A 27,242-nucleotide genomic window follows, 5' to 3' on the forward strand; every position below is an offset into this window, starting at 1 on the left:
TTTTTCTAGATTGAAATAGTAGAAAATGGGCTGTTAATTCATGGTCAATTGGCACCGCCTGAAGTACAGCCTCTTCATCATCGTTTAGTGGAGCGGATGATACAACTGAAACAGAACTTGAGAGCCCCACCTCCACCAGAAAGCATAATTAAGTATGAATAACTAATAACATTAAATTAATTATACAAAAATACAAATAAAAAATAACAGTATAACTAATTTATAATAATTGTTTTAGTACTCCATTACCACCAATACCATGTATTCCAATTGATAATAATTTCCCATTCCGTTCTACTGAAGAGTATACTAATACCGTAACTTACTTTGATGAACGACGTGATGAATACGAAGATATATATAGCAAAACATTTGATCTACCAGATGCATGTGCTCCAGTAGTTCCACATCGAGAAAATCGAATTAAATCTGAAGGATCCTTACCAAACAATAAAATGAAGTAAATAATTCAAAATATGATATTTTTTTCATCAAATTACTGTAAATTATTGTGGTTATTTAGAACTGATCCAAAATCGAATACTTCTTGGAAACCAGGAAGTCCCAATTTACAAAGGCACTCTATAGACAGCAGTGTGAGAAATTCATGGCCACTAGAAGATAGTTCTCCACCACCATTACCTCCAAGAGGTAATATTTTTATAAAGTGTTCAATCATTCAATTATTCAATTATTCATTTATTCATTTTTAGCCCCAGAAAGAAGAATCAGTGATGCACCTCCATTACCAAGAAGATTACCTTTGCGCCATGTATGTAATGTTTCTATTGTAAATTTAGTTAAAAATGTTTACACTTTTATTATTTGATAATATTATTTTTCATTTTAGGATTCTGAAATTACTGATTTAGATACTCCAGTGTTGCGTGATTCAGGCTACTCAGAATCTTTACATTCAGCATCATATGAAGAATTTGTGTTACCTACAATCGATAAGCATAAAACCCCACCTCCATTACCGCCCAAAAATACACAATCTCAACTTAATTCTGAGCCAAATGGTATAAAATAAATATCTAAACTCTTTAAATGATGTACCTTTCTTATAAATTTTGTTTAATATATTTATATTTCAGAACTCCCGATTTTGGAAAATTACTCTGTGCCTGGAACAATGAGACGCTTAGAATCCAGCCCCTAGTCAAATACAAGACTCTTATTTTAGAACTGGTGCCATTATATGCATAACTGTAACTATTAGTTAATATGAATTAAGTTATTCTTAAATTATTTTTATACTGCATTATTGCATTAATGAGTGTGTTTGTGATTTTTAATTTTATCATAGTATGTATTTTATAAGTTCTTTTTGTGACTAAAGTTAAAAATTAGACTGTAATTTGATCAGTGTTATGATGCGTGTGTATGAGCATTAAGTAATGAGCAATGAGCATTACTATTTATTCCTATCAATCCTGTCCGATTAGCCATTTTCATTTTTCATATACCTAACAATTACATATTTTATTCTATATGGTATTTAGTATTTACTGGATGACCATCAGAAGGACAATATTTTTCATCTTTTTTAATAATATATAGAACATGTATGGTTTTTTTTCCATTTTTAAATATTAATTCTCATTACTCATATTTAATTTTAATGTATACATTATTTTTATTAACTTCTAAAAATTAAAATTTTTAGTTCTTAAAATTTAACTGTTGACCTAAAATATTTTTATAATATTATTATACAACGGTTTTAGAGGAAGTCCATCATACATTGTCTACGTCCAACTTAATATAGGTACTACAATGTACCATATACGTAGTTCCAATTTTGTGTTGTTAGCATATAACACATTAGAGTGAACTGATCTATTATAAAACTTAAAGGTTAGAATCTAAGAGCATTATCTGTAGTCTCTCATAGAATATTTTACTTAATTTTTATTCAAGTTATGATTATGTAAAATGTTAAAATTAAAAATAATCATTGCTCTTAATTATTAAAAATTAAAATATTGTAAAAAACATTGTGAGAACTCAGACAATGTTCTTACTTTTTGTCTTTAAATTGTGTAAAAGCCTTGCCAAAATCACCTACGAAAAAACACATAATACATTCAGTACTCACTCTAATCCTATAATCATCCAACTATCATCCAATCAAATCCCAGGTTATCCACCCAGGCATCTGAAAAGGAACTGGTGTATGGACCTACTCTCTCCTCAATTCATTTTCCACGGGGTGTTGTCACTGGGTGACTTCCCCTTCCTGCCAATCAATCACCATCGCTTTTACTTATTGTATAACTGTAAATACAGATTGTAAATATAATGTTTCGTCAAAAAAAAAAAAAAAAAATTGTATAAAAGTTTAAATCATTCTTATATTAATAACAATACAAAATTGAAACTGCTGAACTAAAATTTTTATAGTTTGTTAGGAATCGTGGACAATTTCTTCCCAGAAATATATGGTGTCATAGAACATTTTTCTCCAATACATTTTTTAATGTGGTAATTTATTAGAATACAAAATTATTATTTTTTTTTTTTGTCTAATTTTATCTCAAAACAATCGTGGAAGAATGTTTGTAAGACAGAGACAACACATGCATGGGTGACATCCTCTTAAAACAATGTATCACAATATACATTATATTGTATTATTGTCAAGTATTACCATTGAGTATAGATAGTATATACCATATCCATTGTATATCTATTCTCAATAGTAATACTCTTGTAGAATATGTTTATTTAAAATATTTTTGTTTTTTCATTATATTATAATTTTGAACTACTTGTATTTCAGCCCATTAGCATATTATTTTAAAGAACAATGTAGTTTACTAATTACTCCTATCATATGACTGATGTTACCAAATCTGTATACTATGTGCAGGACTGGCTTTTAATCCATAATTTAATGTTTTAGTTCTCCTGCTCAATAATTTATTTTGTGTGTTATTTAAACGTGTGTGTCAATTTTATATTATTATTATTATTATTATTATTATTATACATTCCAGTCTTCCATGACTATATTAATTATATTTTTATTTTATTTACATTAAATCATTAGCTACATAATTATAATTTATATCCTCGTAATCCAATTTTATGATGCTCATTATTTATTTACGATGAAAAATAGATTATCAACTATTATAATACACAAATAAATAATCGATGTTCAAAAGTCAAAAATGAGTTGGTTTTATTTTGAATTATGTGGAAAAAAAATTGACAAAAAAAACGTGGTCATGTGCTGTGCGCAACACAGCAGTGCCCATGACCATATATGTGTGTAATTCCATCCTTGTCTAGGGGAGTGCTAACCGTCTCTCCTTTTATACAACACGAACGTTGTGGGTAGTTCTTCGGTATATATACTATCAATTGTGTCAATAACCATGACAAGTGAGAACGGTAAAAGGTTTGTCAGATCGCTCTATGTGACTAGTACGTATTTCACATGCAATGTTTTCGTTAAATTCTAGATAGCGTTGTATATAATATATGAAAAAAAATCATGTTTTTTCGTCGGTACCGAATTTGAACAAACCATAATTAGAATTTCACATTCTATTTATGTAGATCTCGTTATCATTCAATTATTGAATATTTGTTTTTACTTTTAGTGTCTCTTAGTCAATACCTATTTTCGTCCGATTCGCAAGCTGGAACATGAAGCAGTTGCCAGTAATTCTTGACATTCTCGTGTGTGTTGAATATTATTTCGAAAACTTGATACGTTAATATTATTTTAGTTGTATCCTCCACGTAGAAAGCTAATAATAAATAATATTCATATTAATATTAACAAAGCTTACCAACTCAGAGATCGATAGCTCTATAATGCTTATATGGTGTATACAGCGGCCACGTATCCAGGATCAATTTTCGAGGGGGGGTTAAAATATTTTAAGTTAGTCTTCCGAGAAAATTTCGATAACATATTATAAATTTATAACTACTTTAAAAATTTCGGGGGGGGGGGGGGGGGGGGTGAAACCCTAAATCCCCCCCCACCCTGTATACTAGCCTGGTATACAGATACCCACCAATAGCAATACAATTTACTTAACATTGATTTAGGTTGACCACAACCATCCTACACCAATTATTGTTATTTGAGAATTAGTTACGAAAATTCGACTGTAAAAAGAAGCTTATGAAATACAAATTGCACACAGTAAGCTGGCACTATTTGGTGTAAAATCGAAATTATTTCACGGCGAAATGTTGTAGATCAGATCTAAAAGAATTCCAAACATACTGGCACGAGTTTTATACCAAAAATAATTTCGTTTTTTTTTATATTGGACATATTTGACATCAACAGCAAAGTCCATTAGCTATACAAGTAATATGCACAATTTGTTTTTTTTATACATTATACAGATTGGATTTTTTTTAAGAATTTAAGAACCTGTGCGATGGTGGTAGCGCCCGGTCTGAGAGAATACCTGGTTTTTTTTGGTTTTAAAATGATAAGTTAATTTTCTAAATGTTCTATAGTGTTCTACAGTAGACTTAATGTTTAAAATTATTATTTTACAATAACTGAGGTGCAGTGTACCTGCATGATTTTCATTTAATTTTTTTAAATATTTTTCTGGCGAATTTTCTATTATTTTATTGTGCTTACATTTATTTTAGTATTCTCAGAATAGATTATTCAGTGTATGGGTCAGGATTCCATACGTAGAAATTAAAAAATAATGAACTATGAGCACGCAATATGCATTTTGTTGTTTTAAAACATATAAGTGAACTAAAGTGAATAATCTATCACCAAAGCTCTGCACAAAAAGAGCACACTTCAATAATAAGCTGATTTGATTTATAATATCATTATATATTTTAGTAACTGATAATATTGTATTAATTAAAAATAATAATAATCATAATCAATGCACAAAATAGGTGTTATAATATTAAGGATGATAAAAATGTTTTGATTAATACGATAATTGAAATAATTAAGACCTACATTATGAATAATTATTTTTTGTATTTAAGTTCTATGATTAACCAATCAGTACAAAGAAAAAATCAAATTTTACTTTATTGCCAAAAAGTGATTTTCGTTTTTTTTTTTTTTTTAATGGTACTTTTTAGTGACATTATTTTATTGAAAATTCGTAATATATTGTTCCCCTTACGTATATTAATTTTGTTAAGTTTACAATATACTTGCATAAATATAAATCTTTTGAGATACAATAGTTCATGAATTAACCATAAAAAATTAATTTAAATAATTGCTTAAAATATTTATAAAAATATAAAACTATTAATAGATTTATTAAATTTCAATAACTATTTAATAACTATAGGTAATGAGTGATAGATAACCTATCATTTTACATATTTTTATGTACTACTGCCTTAATTTTTAAAGTTTAAACCAAATACTGAATAAAATCAATATACCTAATGTGATGGATTTGTAATATTTATGAAACATTGTTCAATAAATTATATACATGATTAATTAGTTAAATCAACTCCATCCATTGATATGAAATAATATTTTTAATTCTTTATAACTTTTTTTTCCTGTTCAAAAAACAGGAATGGGTGGGAAATGTCCATCACAATACTAAATTCTATATACTTAGATTATTAGTCAAGACGATATATTAAACTTGACTTTTTTGCAGTTGAATAAAAAAAAAACACAATGCATAATATTTTATTATTTTTTAATTAGTCGAGATATTAGAGGCTGAAATAAACATCAAGTTATTGCTGTAAACTTTTCTTTTTTAACAATATCCCGTGTACCCTAGAAATAATTTTTTTTTCAAATTCGAAAATTGACTAATTTTGCAGGCATTGTACAATGTTGGGTTAAATGCAATTGCCAGAAAAAGTAGGTAAACAATATACTCATAAATTGGTCTAAAACAAAAAAAAATTATACAATAATATATAGTTATAATTAAAATATTTTATACATATAAATGTTTCTATACACTTCTATAAAGGAAATTAATTGTAATAATTACAAATCAATAGTCCTAATAATCATACACTTACGCTTATACAAATGATAAAATTTTTAATATAATATACTCAAAAAATAGAATGTACATAATCAATGAACACTTAATTCAATAATAATCTATTAACCCCGTATATCAATGGGTTGTTTATATATTTTTGCAGTGATTAGTATCAGTCTGTTTTGGCCATTTTGGCTCGCAATTTAGCATGGACCTGAAGGAATTCTGGTTTATCTTCGTCTTTTTCTTTTGCATCAGATTTTTCCATTTGCTACAAATTAACATTAAACATAATATTAGTGTCATAAAATATTCCTACCGCTGAAATACTTGAGTAAAATGATTGAATATTGAATTTTTGTTTTGAAATTTAAAGTCGTACATGTAATTTATAATTTATTATGCTTTACATATTATTTACTTAGCTTCATTATATTAATAATAATATGTACCCCACTGCGGATATTTGATTGATATATATTTATTCACCACAAACATAACTTAAAAAATGTCTACTTAGCCTTCAGGTTATACATAAAAACCTAACTTAGATAAATTTCACACGACATAGCTAGGTTATTACTCGGTACAAAAAAAAAAAAATTAATTATTGTCTCATAGGGATAAGAGACGTAATCTCGAATTCTTGATAAGATTTTTTGAGAGAAAATATCAATCGATACAAAATTATCTGTAGGTATAATAAATAATAATATTATACATATTGCAATATAATTTGCGGTTAAGCCTAGATGTTAAGTGGTGTATATCGAATTTCTAAAGCAATGCGCAACGCGGGTCAAATCATTATTATTATTTAAAGATTCTCGCGGTTTGTGTATCTATACTAGATTTAAAAATATGTCTATGGATATACACAAATTATATATGTATTATATATACACCAATATTATGTACTCTTTCCCTCTTGAGAAATTTTTCTACTGATCTATTTCCTGTGTTCTTCGTTCAATAATGAATATAAATATAATACTATAGATATAACAGCTATTCGGCTGCACAATCGACGATTTTTTAATATCGAAAACGTTGGAAAATATAACGTTCTTTTTCCGCCAATAATATGAATGCATCTTTTATTTTCTCTATTTTTTTTTTCTATACGGTTCGGCACCGATGAACACAAAAATGACACCATCAATTTTCTATTGCCAACCTAAAATACTGATGAAATATTTTACGTATATATTTAAAATATCCGTAAATATATCGAATACCAAAGTGGTGAAATGTACATATTTTAATTGGGTCCTCGGTTTCTTTAGATAAATTAATATTTTATATTTTTGGTTTGTACATATTGTATAATATAAAAACAATATAGGTTCTAAACATAATGTACCTATATTGAAGAGAATTTAATAGGTAGATACATAACAGAGACACAGAATAAGATATAATATTATCAATATTATTGAATTTAAATTTTAGTAGGTACACAAACGTCGCAAACAACAAATTATAATAATTTATCGTCATTATGTTAAAACGTATTTAAATTATAATGATAGGTAGTGTAATAATATACACACAAATTGATGTACGTGTATTTAAAGTGTTGAAAGGTACTTAAAAGTGAAGTGGTATGTCTATTTATTGAGCTTATGAGTTCGTTACGGTTTGTGTACAAAGTTATATAGCAGGCTCGTCGTGGAGTGGTCATAATATAGAATTTGGAATAACTACTAATACAAAATCAAACTTCTAGTTAAGAGTAGTGTCATTGTTGTTATTATAATTACCTGTTTGAAATATAATAAATAGGTATAATTAAAAACTATTGAATAGTAAGTGAACAGTATGGTTTCAAATGCTGCATATCGCCCAGGTCGCAGGTGTGACATAATATATACAAAATACGAAGAATTACATAAGATAATATTACTGTGCTTGTTCCAAATTGTTCCGAAAATAATTATCATCAACCATCATATTTTTATGCGCATTATATTATACATTTATTTTAAACGTTAAACCTTAGTATAGGAAGGTAATGTAAAATATCGCGGTTGTTGTAAATAAAATAAAATGATAAAATACCGTTTCGATTTTTTTGGCCCGTTCTTCAATCATTCGTTCGAATGGTGTACGGCAAGAGTTCTTTTGTTGTTCGATCTCCTTCTGATTTTGCGTTCGTTTATGTTTTTCCAGCGCTTTTTGCAGTTCTGATTTTTGTCCCAAAACATTTTTTCCGCTAAAATGTAAATCAAATTATATAAAAAAATAAAAATAAAAATTTAAACGCCTGAAATATACATTTTTTGATTGAATAGGAGTTCTCGATGAAGGTTTTGATGGTCAGCGGAGGTCAGGCATGGGTTGGTCGGCTTCCGTGGTAGGATTAGTCCATCCTGGTGCATGTCTCTTGTGCAATCAGTCGCCATTGTCATATCTGAATAATACAACACACATGGCCATAATTAATAACTAATAAAACAATGGCAAAATTTATTTTTACAGCATTATCTATTATATAAATGTGAAAATGAAAACTTTTGAAGTCTATGTTTTCGGAAACTACTGAACCGATCGCTGATTTTTTTTTTTAAATTGAAGAGCTCATTGCGGAGAAGGTTAATGGCATTTGATCGATTCCCTAACTTAATAAACAAAGAAGTTATCAATTATTATACATAATGGCCTATTACGTAGACTTGGCAACATGGCAAGCATTCTGGGTTTCCATAATCACTACAATTCGATCCTTTCCGACCACCCAGCGTGTCCGATGGCCGACACTTAAAATTTTTTTTAAAAACATCTTAAAAAAATTCTCATCTTTCCAATAAATCTAATGAATGAAGGGCATTCGCCCCCCCCCCCCTGAAGTATACCTGGATTCAACACTAGTGGCGAAGACGACCTAACCTAACCTAACCTAACCTAACCCCAATGGGTAGTATTTTTTACGTTATTTTTATGTTATAAAATTGGGCTGAAAACAGATATTTTTATTTTTTTTGATACTACCTACTAATAATTACACATAAAGCATTAGTTATGATTTATGATGGGCCTGTGACGCCTCCGTTAAACTATTTCCCATTTTTTTTTCCTTTTCTCCGTTATGATTCTTCCTGGCCTGTTTAATGTTCATAATAATGTAGAAACGGCACTTCTCAAACGCGCGCTGCTGGTGTTGTTATCAACTTATCGCCATCGTCATCGTCATCTTATAACAATTTGAAATGGGTTGTGCCGATTATACCAATTATAATAATTTATTTTTATTTAGGTATTTTTTATTAGTTTTCTATGTGATTATGCTAAATAGTAAATACCTATTAATTTATCGACTAACGACAAATATCTACAACACGTTATTACCGTTACTAGTTGCTTTTTAGTTTTAAGTTCATTTTCTTACAATTAAAATGAAACGTAAAGAAAGATCTGGTCCAAAATAGACACATTTATTCAAAAAAAAGATCAACAGTGTTTCGACTGTTTCAAGTACACCAATTGAGTACAACAAATCTTAAAATCTAGTGATATTTACCCAACTGTTAAACAATTTCTTATAACTATTTATACTTTGTCTGTAGGTGTTGCCACTGCAGAGAGGAGCTTCTCTACGCTTCGTAGGTTAGCTTATTTTCAATAATTTTCAAATGAAATAAAATATGTTTTACAATGCATGTAATAACATGAATGCATGATCTATTGATCTATATACTAAGTTATATAATATTAAATATATTTATATTTTACAGTTTAAAGATTCTAATTAATAAATAGTTATTATGTAGCTATATATTACATTGTTTCCTCGTTGCTTTAAATTGTATTAGATTAAAAACCTGGTTGAGGTCTCGAATGGTGGAAGAACGCTTTTACATATTCACAGGGACATACAACTAAATGTGGGTGGAAGATATTATTGACAGATTTTTCAAGGAGAAAAAAGGATGTATCAATATGATTTTATAGATATTAATATGTAATATTGTATTGATTGTATGATAAAATCATATGAGTTAACAGTATATTGTTTATTAACTTCATATTTATATATAGTTTTATAGGTGAAATAATGCAAATAATTTTAGCCTCTAATAAACTACAGATTATATAAAAAAAGATCTTAAATTTTTGAAAATGCTCTCCCCCCTGGGTGACCTTTGGATCCGCTACTGGCAGGAATTGACATCAGCAATCCCTGCTTCACTCATGGACAATTTTCTGTTGCCTGCTCCCATGTAAGCTCAGAAAAAAACTTATACATATATGCCACCGGTAAAAAAACTAATAATATTGTTTATAAAGAAATATTGGTTAATCGATAGTTATGTAGCATTTTTCCAAAATAATTAAAATTACTTTTCAAAAACCGTAGTTTTTTTAAAGTTTAGTATAAAACGTGAATTATGAGTTTTAATAGTTGTCAGCCTATTTCAATTTAGATATGTTGTATTCATCGCTTTCTTGTCGTATTTTTTATTTTAATACGCACGCGTTATCTAAATTTTTATATGCATCAGACAGAGAGAGTTGTCATCTGCATATGCATATTAGCATTATCAAAATGAAAAATTCGACGAAAGAAAGCGGCAATCACTTACAGTATAAATCACTATTTTTTCACCGAACAAAGCTGGGTAATTCAGCTATCTATTTATAGGTATAAAAATATACTGCTAGAATAATCAAGGTTTTTGTTTAAATTGATTATATTAATCCACCGTTAGTGGAATTAACTAAAAATGACAAACTTGGTGAAACTTTAATACTTAAGAGTTAAATCATACACTTACGTACAAACAGCACGAGGTCCGCGATCTGCCGCAGGTAGATTGCCAACCTGATGAAGTGATAATATACTTCTGCGAATCAGAATTTTTATTCCAGGTAATGGAAAAGTTAAGATAAGTTTTGAACACCATACACCGATTTTTAAATAACGAATTGAACAAAGTTGAGTCATATAGATTTGGTACATTTAACGGGCAACGAAGTGCACGGGATCAGCTAGTATAATATAATTATTGTCAAAATACTTATTAATTATTTAGAAAAAAATAACATGGTTACTATGAAAGATAAATCCTACAGGACGTACAGATATATTGACAAAGTATCGATTTATGGCAAATTAAAAAAATATAAATTTTGAAAAACCCTAATAAATTTTATGTATTAAATTAATTTATGTAGATTATCATATTTTACAACTCAATTAATTCGCTAACCCTATTATACAAAGTTTAACTTTTAATATCAGCATATCATTCATCATTCATCACCATTCCACGTACAAATGTATAAAATGTTTACACTTCATTTAAAAATCGAGCATATTTCTGCGTTACTCAACCGCTTTGAATTGATAATAAATAAGCACAATGTGATATATTAAATTATAATATTGATTATTGAGTAATTTATGAATAATGATTAATTATCATCGCCACCTTCAGAAAGCAAAATCACTTGTCACACATTTTTGTCAAATTATAGCAGAAATTGATTTTTTCATCTTCTGCGAGGTTATAGGTTCAAAAACTGAGAGGCGGTGTGACAATTAAGTGACAATAGTCTAGCAATTATGTTTATCTTCTTTTTAGAACCTATTGTAGGGGAAAAAACGTCATCCTTGAAAACCATAAAATCAACAAGTCTAATGAAGTTAACAATATTATGTTAAATAGGTAAATTTAATTTTAAAGTTTTAATAATATAATTATGCACGCAATTAGTTTTAATGAATTAATTATAGTTTAAATAGACTTGCTAACAAAAAAATACTAACACATACCTACTTTGATATTACCTACATTTTGAATTAATTTGTAATTAATCTGCGTGTCAATTATGTGATTAATATTATTTTTAGAACACATTAACCTAGTTTTTTTTATACTAAAAAATACAGTTCTAAAATCAATAGCTCTCTAGCTTGTACCTGCTCAGAATACAAAATGTACCAACCTAAGTACATTTCAAATGTTTAATTTTACATTCTATACCATTGAGTTAATTAAATTAATTTTTCTGGACGTAACTCGGGTAAACAATTTTTATTAATATAAAACTTATTGGTATACAATAACAATATAGCGTCATTCTAATAATATTATATTCATTTATAGTAATATTTAGCATTTTGTCAATTAATTATTTACAATCTTCTGCTCGTGTTAACGTTTTATTATGACAACGCTAGCATGCCACTTCGAATATTCGTTCTTATTTTTTGAGTATATTTTGAGATCTACCATAGGGCCATGGATGATAAGAACATCACTTTAAGTTGGCACTTGTATAAAAGCTGACTACAGCAGTACGACCTTTTGTTTCAAATAATTCATCGAGATTCACAACGTGTAGAACAGACACGTTTCTGGTTTGTATAGAAATTTGAAATGATAAAAAAAGCCAATCTAGTAATAACTTTGAAAAAAAAATAACGATAATTTCAACAAAATGAAAACACATTTAGATGAGAATTAAATGACATCACGATTTATAAGAGTAGTATTTTGTAGTTATTAAGTTTACATTTTTAATTTGTTATACATATATATATATATTTTTAACTAATAAGTTAAGCATTTCACTTTTTTTTAGAGAGAGTCAAGAATAATTTTTCAGACTGTTTTGATTTAAAGTTTAGAAGTTATTATTGTGTTATAATTTATAATATTAGTACCTAATATCAATTTACCATTTATATTATAAGTGCTTATATAGTTTCCTTATATTATATGAATAATAGTATTGACATAGTTATATTTATAGTAGTAATATATTATAATATATACAATAGTAATTATTACATTGTTAAGTGTTGATATAATTTATAAATTATAAGAATTAGTGATACGTGAACTGTACAATTGTAAAATAAAATTATACGTATGAGGCTATTAAAAAAATAAGCCATTTATTATAAAAACACGACGACGGTGATGGTGATAATTTTAATACACAAGTAAAATATTGTTTATTTTACAAAAAAAACTTATGTAAATATATTTTAGTTGTATATCCTTCAGAGAGTACTAAGGGGGCAGCAACCCTCTTCAAAACGTCAGAAAAACTTAAAATTGCTTTCAGTGTTCTGTGTATACGTATTAGGTATAACTTATATATTTATGTTATATTAAAATTGTAATTTGTACATAAATGTTGCTGCAAAAGTCTAAAATTATATGATCACGGCATCAGCATACCAAATTTAAGAAGGTTCTAGAATTTTTGAATGAATTAATAAAATAATTTTATACATAGAATAATGATAATCTAAAATAAGTTGTAAAAAAAATAATAAAACCTAGGTACATATTTAATTAATTTAAATGTTATTTTTGTATTTTAATATAATAGTAAAATGTGTTCAATATTACGAAATAATAAGCAAATGGTTATAGAACACGGATAATTATTTAAGGACCAAATCTGCATGACGTGACAAAGCACCCAATCGAAAGTGACACAAATCCAAAAATTACGAATACTTAATCCTGAGATTTAATTTGTAAAAATTGAAGTTGGCTAAAGTACAGAATAATAATTAATATCAATGTAAACAACAATAAAATTCAATGAAAAATAGGTATATTATTATAGTGTTTATTTCATATAAAATTCAACATATTATTTTTTTGACGTTTAATTCTCGATCCCGTTCTAAAATTTTTTTACCAAACTACTATTATTTAGTAGTTAAAATGAAAATACGCACCAAATAGCAAATAGCTTTTTAAGACTTCTGTCTCTACTATTCGATATACCGTGTATAATATAGTTTTGGTACTAAATAAACTTACCACATAATAACAATTAATAAAGAAATTTTAAAAAGGCATTTGTTGATATCAGGGTATCTTGGCCAGGGCCGAAAAGCCAGGACTCCTGTCTGGGCCCTTGCCGTATTATAGTTCCTCGGCCATTGAACTGTGTTACCCCAAAATACACTAACATAGTTAAATAAATCAATACTTAAAAAATTATATTTTATTAAATAAAACATAATCGTATTATAATATTTTGAGTAAATTTTCTATTCTATATTAGTGTCAAAAATGAAAATATAATATTTAAAATCTGAATCAGAAAAGTTAACTTTAATATGAATCCATTTATTGTAATAGAAGAATAATCAAAACAGGCCGGCCTATTCAATAATTTACATTATATTGTTTTCAAATGTGCTTTAAATATTATCATCATAAACACGTCAAGTAACACGTGAAAGAGTTTTTTCGAAATTGAAAATTATTAAAAATAGACTCAAATCAACACGTTTTCGAAATCTTCTTACTCCATTAATGCTAGTCAAAATGATATCAAAATGTTTATGATAATACCACAGAATATATGAAATTTTCATATATTCTGTGATAATACTTTCCTCTCCTTATTTTTATATTTGGTTTAATTTTTAAAATTATTGGGCTCCAGAAAAAAATTCCTGCATGGCCCCTCAGGTACCCAGGCCGATCCTGGTTGATATCAATAATACTTATATGTAATAGTATGACACATTTTCTCTTTCTATAGTCACTATTATAACTATAAGGTTTAAGTAGCACAAACACATTTATGTCGTTCCGAAGATTTATAGTAAGAACAATAACGGTGTAGATTGATACCTTCATCGTGCACTACTTGTTGCTGTTCGGCTGGTATATACAGCTGATACGCAAGACTGTCATTTTAAGAAATGGTGGAAATACTTTGCAGTATTCTTATCGAGATAGCACAAATTATACAAATCACGTACACATAGTCACATAGACATATACCTAACCGTGCTAACCCATGAAGTATTGTGCACACGTATATTATGTATTTATGTGTATGTCCTTATCTATGCCTAAGGCTATTATTTATTATACATATAATATGTGTATATGAATAGTAAATACTGTAAATATAAGAGGGTACAAATACTACAAGATTTTCATTTTCTAGGCTAAGATGTGTCTGAAATTTATATGGACGGGCGCGACACGAAAGAATAATAACGGTTTAAACTATGCGGCCACTCCTCTCTCACGAAATAAAAAACAATCATAAAATATAAACACTTCTGTTAGAATTCGAGTGGAAATTATAATCGGGTAATAGGTATTACGACAACACGCAGCTATTTAAATAATTAAAGTAACAATTAGAAGATGTTGAATAAATAATATAATCAATAATATATACTAATAATGATTATTGTGAATAATTTACAAAGAATAAATAATAAGTTATATTAGGCGCATATTCCATATTTTTTTTTTCAAATAATTTAATCACTCATATAAATAATTTTATTAGTAAATAAGCTTTATACAAAGTATGATAAAATATCGCATTTTGTATTCATAAATATATCTTTAAAATATATTATTTTGATGTAGGTATCATTAATTTATACAGATTATATTGCATATTACATTACATTTTGTAAAAGAGCATAAGCCCGTCGGATATTATACAACAAATGAATAAATATATAAATTATAATGATATATACATTATACATAGTTATATAGAGTAATATAATTAGATTTGTTTAAAATTCATAAGTATAAGAATTAATAAAATAAAAATATGTGAAAATTTCAAGTTTCTACAGTTATTCGTTTTTAAATAAAAACAAAATAAGAATATCGGTACAACATATTAAGTTGAGTGAATATCCAATGTTGTAGGTAATTCAAATGTTCATAAAAATTTAATTTATCTTTCCGGTAGACATTTTTTATTTGATAAAAGTATACAAGTATACAAACTCATTAAGAATCTTGAATTGTATTATTTTTAAATCTTAGAATTAAAAAGATAAATTTTATTGAATTTCTAACTCTAAATAAATAGCAAATTTTTGTGATTTCACGAGTTTTGTCAAAATTCAAACTTTCAATGCTTATTGAAAATAATTGTGACTTTATTTTTAAAAATGTTTAACTACCATTGTGACAATATATTAAGATTTAAGAGCCTTGTATTAGATTTTGAAGCATTTTTAACCAACGAATAAAATGTTATCGTAATTTATAAAAAATAAATAAAAAGATTGAAAATTTCAAATGTCTATAGATAACTTAAGAAGATTTTGAAAATTTAATCAAGTATAAAAAATACCAATTTAAAGTTCAGTAAAAATTCATGTTTCTACGATATTTTCTATTAGAGTTTCACCAATGTCTAAAATCAATTTTACCGTTTTTCCTAAATTTTTTTTTTTTGGATTTTCCCGGTGCTTTCAAAATTTGACGTTCCTACCAATGCACCAACTAAATTCACTTTCCAACCAGAAAAGCAACTGAAATTGAGAATCGAAACAATATTTCGACAACTACACATACAAAAAAAAACACATAGCATTAAAATATTAATACATTCATCGCTCCGCTCAAAATCTAAAATGTAATTACCTTTTTAAATATATACACTCACGCTTATATATAATTATTTACATCTATACATATTTTTAATAATAATTCCTTTTCTACAAATATGATAGTACCATACACTCAATTCGAATTTTTAATGATTACACTTGACCCTTAAAGAGGGTATTCTTCCGTATCATAATACTGTGTCCAGTGAAAGGCTGGTGAGTGACGGTTGCTTCAAACTTGAGCAGTACGAAAAGTTGGTAAAAATAGCTATTGTTGTTATGTTACGACTGTTACGTGTATATCATTATAGCATATTATTATTGTTTGACAGTCGATAATGAATCTACCGATAAACGAATATATGGCCATAATATCGTAATGCATTCTACCGCAGGCTAAGATGTGTTATTAAGTTAATGCAAACGGATATAATATAAATTGACCTATGTATTTTGTGAATATACGTAAATTTCACTCACGTGTTTCCGGTGAAAAAAATCGTCTACACCAACATGCGATCAGTGTTCGGAAAAAAACACACGCAATAAATAATAATGCAATATTGCTGATTAAGTATAATGTAGAAAGCAAGTATTACAATATATATATAATACCGACGTCTCCTGCAAAAGAGAATACGCGTCGTAATAACCGCCAATCGCCATTATAGTTGACATCCCCCCGGCCTTGGAACGACCTAGGGGTCAGATCGCGCGAGGTCAAGAAACCCGTTCTTCTGAAATCCAATTTATACATAGGTTACCTATCTATAATCTATACGTGTATTATACCTTTCGAACACAAAATACTATCAATTATTACATTCTGTGATATAGGTACTATATAGGAAGTTTTCTCACAAATGCAACACGGCTGTATATACGCTCGTCACAACCCGCTATCGATCAGAATATCATTCGTCTCGGTTATTGTTTCAAACGCGTACGTGCAATTCTCACGTGTTTATATTCAATTTGCGATGGCATTATACATACACTAATATCTTATAATAAGCGGCAATCGTAACCTACGATACGCAACTCAACATCGCGGCGGTATCTATTCATTTTTTATGAAAATAAACGTTTGTTCGATCGCGTACGCGTTAGTACAATATTATCATAGTGGCACGGACACAAGTTGGTCACGATCGTCCGAGTGACCTACAATTGCGGCCGTCCTAGTGTCAAAGATAACGTGTTTACATTATTATACCTTTATTGTAGATTTTTCATTGTTCGGCACGTCTATTCTATGTATATTATATGGTATAAGGCCTATCCATCTATACTATTAATAAATATATAACACATAATATATAATATGTCCTATTCGGTATTCGGGTATTCCTATTATAAGGGGCATCGAAATAAATCGGCGCAACAAATGGGTTTCGTTTACGATTTACCGATGAATTACACGCAGAGAAACCGGAAACTAAACCAATTGGCATACTATACAATAGTATAATAATCCGATTCATACTATATTAAATTAATGAATAAATATTTACTACTAGCTCATATTCTATCAGCAGAAAAAACAGTAAGTATAGAAGCTAAAACGCGTTTATTCATCCATGCAAGCAAATGGAGTAGACTTTATGCACAACTCACGTTTGTATTATACATTTAATTGTATATAATATAATATAAACATGTATATTGGAAAGTCTTTCACTTAGGTCACGATTATTATATATATAATAAAATAATAACATTTAAAAATCATAGGTACGGTCTTAAGATTTTTCGTGATTTTTTTATTTTATATTATCAACGTTTCTTTCTTATTTACAAACCATAAATATTTTAAGAATGTGTCATCAATTAAATATAAGTATTTCAAACATAATTTTTAAAATAACGAAAAGGAATACATTAGTATGAACACACACTATGAACTCTTCTCGTATGAATCATAAAACAAAAATTATATTTTGATTGAATTTAAAATAATTCTCAGCAGCAGAGGACATACCATTTTCTATACTATAGATTTACACACTCGTACTATATTTATTAATATTATATTATATTAAGAGGTATTATTACTATTAAATAGTATTAAATTTTGGAACTAGGTACTTATACAATATATTTATGTATTATATATTTATATCTATATCGGAATAGTATAATATAAAAAATAATTTGCAACTAAGTTGAAAAGTAATAGTGGTATTTGTAAAAAACAAAACTAAACATACTCTTGAGATAAGACTAACGATTTATAGGTATATAAAAAAAGCCTGCATGGTTTAGTAATGGACGATGGTGTCATAAATTATACCATGCATTTATTGAAGAATATGAAAGTTGACTACTGTCGACTGTCGTAGATTAAAATTTGTTTACTAAAGTTTAGTAACTAAACAGTAGGGTAGAGTGTAGTCGTTTTTTGTTGAAATTAGTGTGAGAACTGAGAATACTTAAATATAAATATAATTTAATGATAAATCTGATTAGATGTTTAACTAATACACACTGTTCTTATACGTTGCTGTAACTATCAATAATTATCATTTATAGCCTTAAAAAATTCTCTAAATACTTAACCCCTCAATAGAAAGAGACGGATACGGCAATTTATAAATATGTGAACATCACTCATAACTAAAATTAAAATGCATCATTGAATAATTTTAGTAAATACCTTTAAAAACTATAAAGTATAAAATATTGACTAAGGTTTCTTAAGAAAACATGATCTCAATGAGAATGTAATTTAATACACTATACAGAACACAAAGTAAAATAAAATAAGTAGTGGTTAATAGCATAATAATTAATAAGTAATAATATCGCGGTTATAATAATCATTTTGAATGAATTATTTCGATGAGTGATATTAGTTATTAAAATTACAGAATAAATAAAATATTTTTTTTTTATTTATTTACTTGATTCAATAACTCAATGATTATTGCATTAAATACGCAAAAACATTTATATTATTCTTACCATTTATTTGCTTTACGATAATTTTATTTACAAAATAAATTTAAAACAATTTATTGTCTTTAAATTTTAACTAGAAGTTAATAACTATAAGTATTGTATTTTGTATACTTACTATTTAATTGATTGAGTTGATGTTTTTGCCCATCGAGAGTCTTGTTATCTGTCTGAAAAAAATATATTCATAAAAAATTAAAAAACTCATTTGGGTTAAATTAAGTACGAGAAATATATGTACTATAGGTACCCAATGTGTAGTTGTATTCATAAAATGTACTGTATTTTTAAAAATATAATGTATAAATGTAATTTTATTAGTTTATTAATTTTGACTTAATTAAATAATTTAGTTTGATATTTCATTAGCAACCAAGTATATAATTAAAAATAAAAATAAATTTATTTTTTAATTACATTCATTAATCTCCTTGGATTATAGTTTTAGATACTAGACGATGGTTATCAATTATTATATATGTAAGTAATAAATATTAATATTAATTAATTATCTTGTAATAATAATATATTTCGATGTAACAGATGAACTATTGACATATAATTTTTGTTAAATTCAAACAATATTAATATTTGATATATTATAATAGCAGTTTTAATTTATTTGAAAACAGTGGCATATTTGACTTAGTTGTGGGGGGGGGAGTTAAATTATTTTACACAAGCTTAAATTCTACCCTATTTATTTTACAATGAACTGTTACTGTTTTTATTTTTATTTTTGTATCTGATGCGGCATCAGTGACGCTACTTTCTAGTAGAAATAATGATAGGTATTCAATTTCAAAGAGATTTCTGGTATCATATTTAATCTTGCTTATACTTTTAAAACATAAAAAACAATAATTATAAGTCATAGGATGGGGCACCTTCTGTATTAAAACATCTTCGTTATTAGTTTGTATAATTATAACTTAAAGTTATTAGTTTTTAATTTTATTTTCACTATAAAGCATCATATTTGCCATTTTAAGTCACCCAGAGGAGTTACTTGGAATATAACTTTATGGTAAGTAAGATATTGTTGGTTTTTCAAAATAGTATATATGTTTAAATTTCTTTTAGACTATAGTACAGTGATGTGGATAATTAATTAGTTATTACTAAAGCCGTATGAATTTGAAGATCATAGTGTACAATGAATAAAGGTATTTTAAAAGTATCAAAAAACAATTCATAAAATACATTAAAATATTAATATAAATTTAAATTAAATTAAATTTTTCGATAAGTATTTAGCCGTTGAGCTAATAAATATCATGAATCATGATACAAATAAGAATAGCCATTAAAATATATCTGAAAATATATATTTCACGATTTAAAGAAACTAAATAATTATTAATAAAAAATCCATGCACAAATTATACGTTTATCTAATTTTGTATGACCGTTTTTTTTTATTAAGGGGGAGGGGGGTAATTTTAAGGAATGTATTCAGGATTTAGCAGTGATTTTATTCATGAATAATATTATATCTCCCATTATATTACATTATACTGTAGTAATAGAGATTTCTTGGCATGTGTTGATAAAGGTATTTACGTTAGAAGTTATAACTTATAAAATACAAAAATGCATACGTTACGTTGAATATTTAATAATCTTATAATAAAATACAATTTTCAAATTTTTCTTTTACTCATGTTTTTAATTTAAACCTTTATGACTCTAATGTCATAACATTTGTAAATGCAAAACAATATTACTCTTTTTAAAAATATAAATAGTAATTAATTTACTAAATAATAATTATTATGAATGATAGGGACAAGTTTACATGTATATTCTTATGTCTAAAATGTATCTAGATAATTCCTTACTAGGAAAAAAAGCAATTATAATATTATTATTTTTTATTGATGTACGAATAATCATTCAGAACAATTCAAAACTGTAAATTAAATAACAAAAACATAAATTGTGTATTAGCTTGCAATTTATTGTATTATTATGTTATTTTTAATGAGATAATTTTGTTATCTGCCAGTTTTTACGAGAACATATAACTCATAAAGTCATAAATTGATTTTCATAATTTTGTGCAGGATTGTCATTTATTTACTTATAGACCTATGTCCTATATATATATATATATATATTATATCTGTATTTTATCTGTAAAAAAGTATAATCTCTGTCTATACATGAATTAATAAATAAAATAAAATACGTACAATATTAAATATTAAATTATTGAATTTAGCTGTTATAACAATAGGTTTGTTTTAATTTTTTAATTGGAAGAATATATAGAACTTTACTAAACTAAATGCTCATCATATATTTTGTTTTACTGCAACACTATATATTACTATTGTAATTGGATTTATTCCGTAAATAACTGATTAACTTAACATACTTTAATTAATCTAATTTATGTTGTTTTGAAAATAATTTTTATTTTACCCAACTAAACAATGAATTGCTATTTTTTTAATTTATTTATAAATTATAAATATAAAAATTAAATTCTGAAGTGCTATTTCCCGCTAGTGAATTATTTCCTTCTCCATGATAATTATATTAGTATATTATCATATAAAATCTTATAAAATTGTATGAATGGTATAACAAGAAAATATTCGTAATCAATAAAAAATATCGTATTTCGTATCCATATTATATAGAAACAAGTGCCTAGGAAGGATAGAGTATATGTAATACGAAATATAAATGTTATTAAAATGAAGCTTTAATATAAAGGTAATATTAATAATATTATCATAATAATACAATACAAAATAGTAATACATATAATTTTATATTGGCAATTAATGGCATTATTATTAGATTAAGAGTGTTATGTAGGTATTAGACTGTATGATAGCGATTAGGTAATATAAGAAATAATATTATACTATACAAAAATAATAGTCGAAATTAAAAATTAAAAATTTGAAAGTTGTCAGTTGAACGTTATTTGATAGTACCGGTTCATCCGGGTTTTAATGCGGTACCATTCAGGGCAAGTGATTAAATTGTAAATAACGAATAAAAAAAAGAGGGGCAAACTCCATATACGCAAGACTTAAAACACTTTTTATTGTCTGAAACCCGTTTCATTACAGATTGAAATTTTTTTTATACATCTAGCTCTAAACAAAATCACACACGATGAAGGGGAAAAAACCATAACATCCGTTGCCTGTAGTGATAAGTTCAATAACAAAAGTAACAGTAATGTAGTAGGGGAGAAAAACCGGATATTAAAATTATAATAATAATATAATATTATGTTCGTGCATATGCAGCGAATTATTTACTGCTCACGAAGATTGGATAACAACGGGGATAACAATCGTATACATACACATACATAATCACTTGCAATCTCGCTTGCATATCTTCTATATTATATGTAACTAAATTATTTATTATCAAAGAAATGGTCAGATGACACTTTGTTTTAACTCGCGCGTTTATAAATAATATGTAATATGACTGATATTATACTACCATATATTTCGTTAAAAAAAATTGAATAATATAATGCAAGTTGTGATCATAATTATTTGGATAGAATACGATTATAAGTACAGTGCTTATCGGTAACGCCTTTTTCATGATACGATTCTGTATATTAAATTAATTTAATTTTTTGCAATTTTGTTTAATGTTGGCAAATTTTATAGTGTTCAACTTCAAGAGGCAAAAAATGGTTCTTACCTATCCGATTTAATACGCATGATCGACGGACGACATTACAAGTGCCTAAAATTAAAAAATTCTAAGGCATACCATACATCCCACAGATCCTACAAACTGACAGGCCTAATAATATACAATCTATATTGAATACAAATTAGAGTTAATAGTTAATACTCAGATTTCTAAAAACAAAATTATAGAGTATCTATGGATAGTGCAGAGTGTCTACCTACTTAATTTAATTTAAAAAAAACTCGTTTTATCGGATACTTATGTATTTTTTGTTCGTATAACTTAAAAAATAGAAAATCATATTTAACATATTTCATTACCGGATACCCAAATACAAATTATTTACCTAATAAGTATTTAAATTTAAAAAATCATTTAATGATTTTACGTAGTAAAAAGTAGTTATGGACAATGGTCAATTAACAATATAATATGAATGATTAAAGGATGATCATTAACATTAAAAAACTTACCATTTCCGTATACCTCTTAATACGTTGTAAATATAAATAAAATATTAAGTAGTAATGCCTAGTACCTATAAACGATTTAATAAAAAAAAAAATATAAATGCCATAATTATGGTATTTTGAGTATTAAGTGTTGATAATAAACCAAACAGGAAAATAATTTAAGTGGTTCACGGGTCCCGCGACTCGTGCGTGTAGCACTACTCCTATGAGTCCTATGGCAAATACATTTTGAAATGTGTTTCCCATAATTATTACGATGCAATTTTACAGCTTTTTCAAGGTTGCTGTGTATTATCGAAGTCACACCCACATGTTTTCAACATAAGTAAACATCACTTCAACCGTATAAAAAATTAAAAACAAACAAACTACCGCAATATATGATGCATAATTGTTCTAGCGACTAGCAGATAAAATGCCTTGATATATATATATATGACATGAAAAAACTTATCCAAACGATCACTGCGACATAATACTACCATATTAAACTCTCTACAATCTACATATTATATAACAAATAACAATATATTTTATTTGGATTTAGAGTATAGTGTGGCAATAATAATAATGATTAACGTTGGTCAATTAAAAAAAGGTTATCGTGGTGTAAAAAATGTATATATTATGTCGTAAGGAGTAAAGGGCACATAATTGTGACGAAACTAATTTTGTGTAGGTACTGTTGCAAATATTTAACGACGAAGACTAAATCATTTTCTAAAAGGTCGAAAATGAAAAGGTTGATACCAACCTATTTCTACATATTGTAATAGTTAAAAATGTTTTATCAAAATTTCAAACAATAAGAAAATAGGTAGACATGATTGTTAATTTGTACCAAACGAAAAAAAAGCCCAACATTACCTATAGGCTATATTATTTCCACTAGCCTTGCCACCACGAATCGCCCGACAACGTCGTAAAAACAATTAACACCCATTAGTAATTTCAATTACCAACAATTAAATAATAATATACATTTTGAAGTGTTCTAATGTAACAATAATACGGGTGGGTAGAGGTACATCATGGCAATAATAGTTAATAAGATGAAAAACAATAATACATACTCGCGTTTGAGATAAAAAAAAAAAAACTGTTTGGAATATTATTATAGGACTATAATAGGTAGTGTGGAACTATGGACGTATAAGAATTCAAGGAATTTAGATTAGAAATAAATATATTTTTAAACACTATAAAGACTATTATTTTCATTATCCCAACGATTATGTAACACCACATAAGGACATTTCTGATCATCACTCGTTTCCACGCGGTACGGTACAGGTCTTTAGATCAAATAGACGGATAAGGTATTGTACAATTTGTATTTACTATTTATTCGTCCACGTGCAATATCATAATCTTTACGACACCGAAACGGTTAGGTTTTTTTTTCATCAAATCACACTTGGCATTTGATAACATAATATTTGGAGTACGATACACGTCTGACGTCTCAAAGGTAAACCATAATGATATCGTGGAATTATTTTAGTATAGAAGTATAATATTTACTTACGAATATCGTTGTGATTACACCTGCCCCCCAAGTGTGGCGAGCAGTGTATGTCGTGGAATTCTGTTAGTAACGAGTGAAAACCGGTTTATGCACACTGGTCTGTGGGTACTGGATAATCACAACAATAACAATAATAATATCAAGCCGGTGGTTGGTCCGGGGGTAACGATCACCGTCGTTTTCTCCAGACTTGAGGGATTGGTGAAGCGGGCACTGGTGGAGTTGGGATATACCCAAACGACGATGCTCCTCTGAATGGAGCAAAGGTCTGTCAAAATTGACTTGTCGAATGCGAGCCGCCGGCGGACGTAATAACACACTTCGACAAGGAGGTTAACGGGAGATCGAGACGGAGAGCAAGAGCAACCGAACGACTACAGTCTACGGTATACGACTGTACAACACGAGACCTGAACGATCACTGTGCCATCTGCCGACCGTTTGCGGGAAACTGCACCGATATCCGTGCGTCGGTGTTGAGCGGTCGGCGACGGCGGGAGACCAGTCGGTGGGGGCGACCTTGAAAGGGACGGCAAGTGGTGCGCCCAGGAAACGCGGTCCCACCCACCCCCGCTCTTTTGTATAAATAACATTATTTTGTTATGTGTGTCAGTCATCCCTTTTCGCCGAATTCCCACGCCGCTGCTCACCGACGACGCCGGCGACCTCAACAGTGCCGAGCGTGCACCAAGTCGAGCCGCACGGACGCGCCCACAACAGCGGCGGCGTGTCAAGATTTCGTTCGTTTATTGAACGAAAATAATACTGTGTACTCGAACTTTATTTTAGATGTGACACTGTATGTGCTACGTCATTACTCATTTACTACCCACAGGGTACAATGACTGTCAGTTTAATTATTAATAAAGCCGAATCATGAAGACGGTAGGCGTCTATGGTCTATACCGTCCGAAATGTTGGCGGAAATATTGTTTGTTCGATAAGCGTTCATAACGTCACGCCGTAACTCGGAATTTTATAAAATAGTAATGCAATTCTTAGAGTGTAGATAATATATTCCATACTGTGTTTTTTTATCTCCAACTTTTTTATCATACTTATATGGTATAATAATTGAATTTAATAGGGCCGGTTTGAAGTTTTTTTTGTGTAGGTCAAACAAAAATATAAATCTATCTGAATCCGTTTCGTTAGTACCCAAGCCAAAGGGTCGGTTTTTGGATTATCAAAGAATTCAGCACGAATTTAATAATATTTAATTCCACCCACAAAAAAGATCTAGGTATCAACCACACATTTGCAACATTAGTTAGGTTAAAATGTAGAATATATTACTATATATACTATATATTTCTACAGTATCATTAATACATTAAAAAAAAAAAAACATTTACTTTCGTTTATTAAAAATTAAAATAGGTTTATACCTAACCTGTGAAATATGATTTTCAAATATTATTGCTAAAAAAATAAAATAAACGAATGAATAGTTGTAGGTAGTAGACGTAATTAAGTAACTGTATGAATAGATAATAATAAGTGTATTAATATTTAATATAATAATGATTTTATAATAATTTATAATCAAATAATAAGTCGTGAAAAACATTTTTAAATGAGTTATTCATGCTGATAATTTCAATAATTTGAAAAACATATAGTTAAAATACTTGAATACTTTATAATTAATTAAGTGTTAATTAGTGATAACACAATGATAAAAACAAAAATCGGGGAAGTTATCTGCTGTAAAATAGAATTCTAGAATATATTATATATATATAACCTCGTTATCAAATAGTCTGTATGCTGTAATTAACTCAGAAATGTTTAATTTGAATTCAATAATTGTTTACTATATAATATATAGTCCAACACACTTTACGATTCGACCATTTGAAGTCTTATTTCTAGTCACTGTTATTATCACCCATATAGCATATTTCCCATATTGTATCCGTGATGCTGTTTCAATTTTATCATAATAATTTGGGAGCCGTAAAAATATTGTGACCACCCAAAGGAGCCACGTGCTGAAAAAGTTTGAATACCTCTGCTATATATGCATAAATTATATCTAAGTACCTACTAATACGAAAAAACGATATACTGAGGGGAGATAGTGATGAATGCCTCAATTTTGAAAGCTGGTTTATAATTTATTTATATTACTATTAGTAATTTAGTATAAATATTAAATAAGATGAACAATTTTTTCCTCAAAAAATCTAAATATTTATGTTATTAACTTATAAGACATATATACCGTTGAACTTCCTTACAGAACAGATAAT

General features: G+C 27.7%; 2 protein-coding genes and 1 non-coding gene across 6 annotated transcripts in view; 1 reads left to right on the forward strand and 2 right to left on the reverse strand.

Annotated features, from left to right (window-relative positions):
* spg (dedicator of cytokinesis spg) overlaps positions 1-3,180 on the forward strand; it is a 32,024-nt gene extending 28,844 nt beyond the window's left edge. For all 3 annotated transcript variants that reach the window (XM_089227933.1, XM_089227934.1, XM_089227935.1), the window contains 6 exons: positions 10-152; positions 239-460; positions 524-651; positions 714-772; positions 851-1,022; positions 1,098-3,180. In XM_089227933.1, coding sequence (XP_089084059.1) covers positions 10-152; positions 239-460; positions 524-651; positions 714-772; positions 851-1,022; positions 1,098-1,162 — 789 coding nt within the window. In that variant the 3' untranslated portion in view covers positions 1,163-3,180. The remainder of the gene's footprint in view (positions 1-9; positions 153-238; positions 461-523; positions 652-713; positions 773-850; positions 1,023-1,097) is intronic.
* A 42-nt stretch (positions 3,181-3,222) lies between these two features.
* On the reverse strand, positions 3,223-3,334 carry LOC149055921 (U6atac minor spliceosomal RNA). The gene has a single exon (XR_016191838.1). It is a non-coding gene; the product is annotated as a U6atac minor spliceosomal RNA (small nuclear RNA).
* Positions 3,335-5,667: 2,333 nt separating this feature from the next.
* The window catches only part of LOC107173167 (uncharacterized), a 30,269-nt gene continuing 8,694 nt past the window's right edge, over positions 5,668-27,242 (reverse strand). Inside the window, exons 2-6 of one of the 2 annotated variants that reach the window (XM_089227784.1) lie at positions 19,424-19,475; positions 10,763-10,831; positions 8,265-8,400; positions 8,049-8,202; positions 5,668-6,258 (exon numbers count right to left, since the gene is read on the reverse strand). In XM_089227784.1, coding sequence (XP_089083910.1) covers positions 6,160-6,258; positions 8,049-8,202; positions 8,265-8,400; positions 10,763-10,831; positions 19,424-19,475 — 510 coding nt within the window. In that variant the 3' untranslated portion in view covers positions 5,668-6,159. The remainder of the gene's footprint in view (positions 6,259-8,048; positions 8,203-8,264; positions 8,401-10,762; positions 10,832-19,423; positions 19,476-27,242) is intronic. The other variant, XM_015523586.2, reaches the window with a different exon arrangement.

The sequence above is a fragment of the Diuraphis noxia genome, unplaced genomic scaffold (genome assembly GCF_037042655.1).
Source record: "Diuraphis noxia isolate RWA-SAM2 unplaced genomic scaffold, SU_Dnox_SAM2 contig0004, whole genome shotgun sequence".
In the NCBI taxonomy this organism is placed as follows: domain Eukaryota; kingdom Metazoa; phylum Arthropoda; class Insecta; order Hemiptera; family Aphididae; genus Diuraphis; species Diuraphis noxia.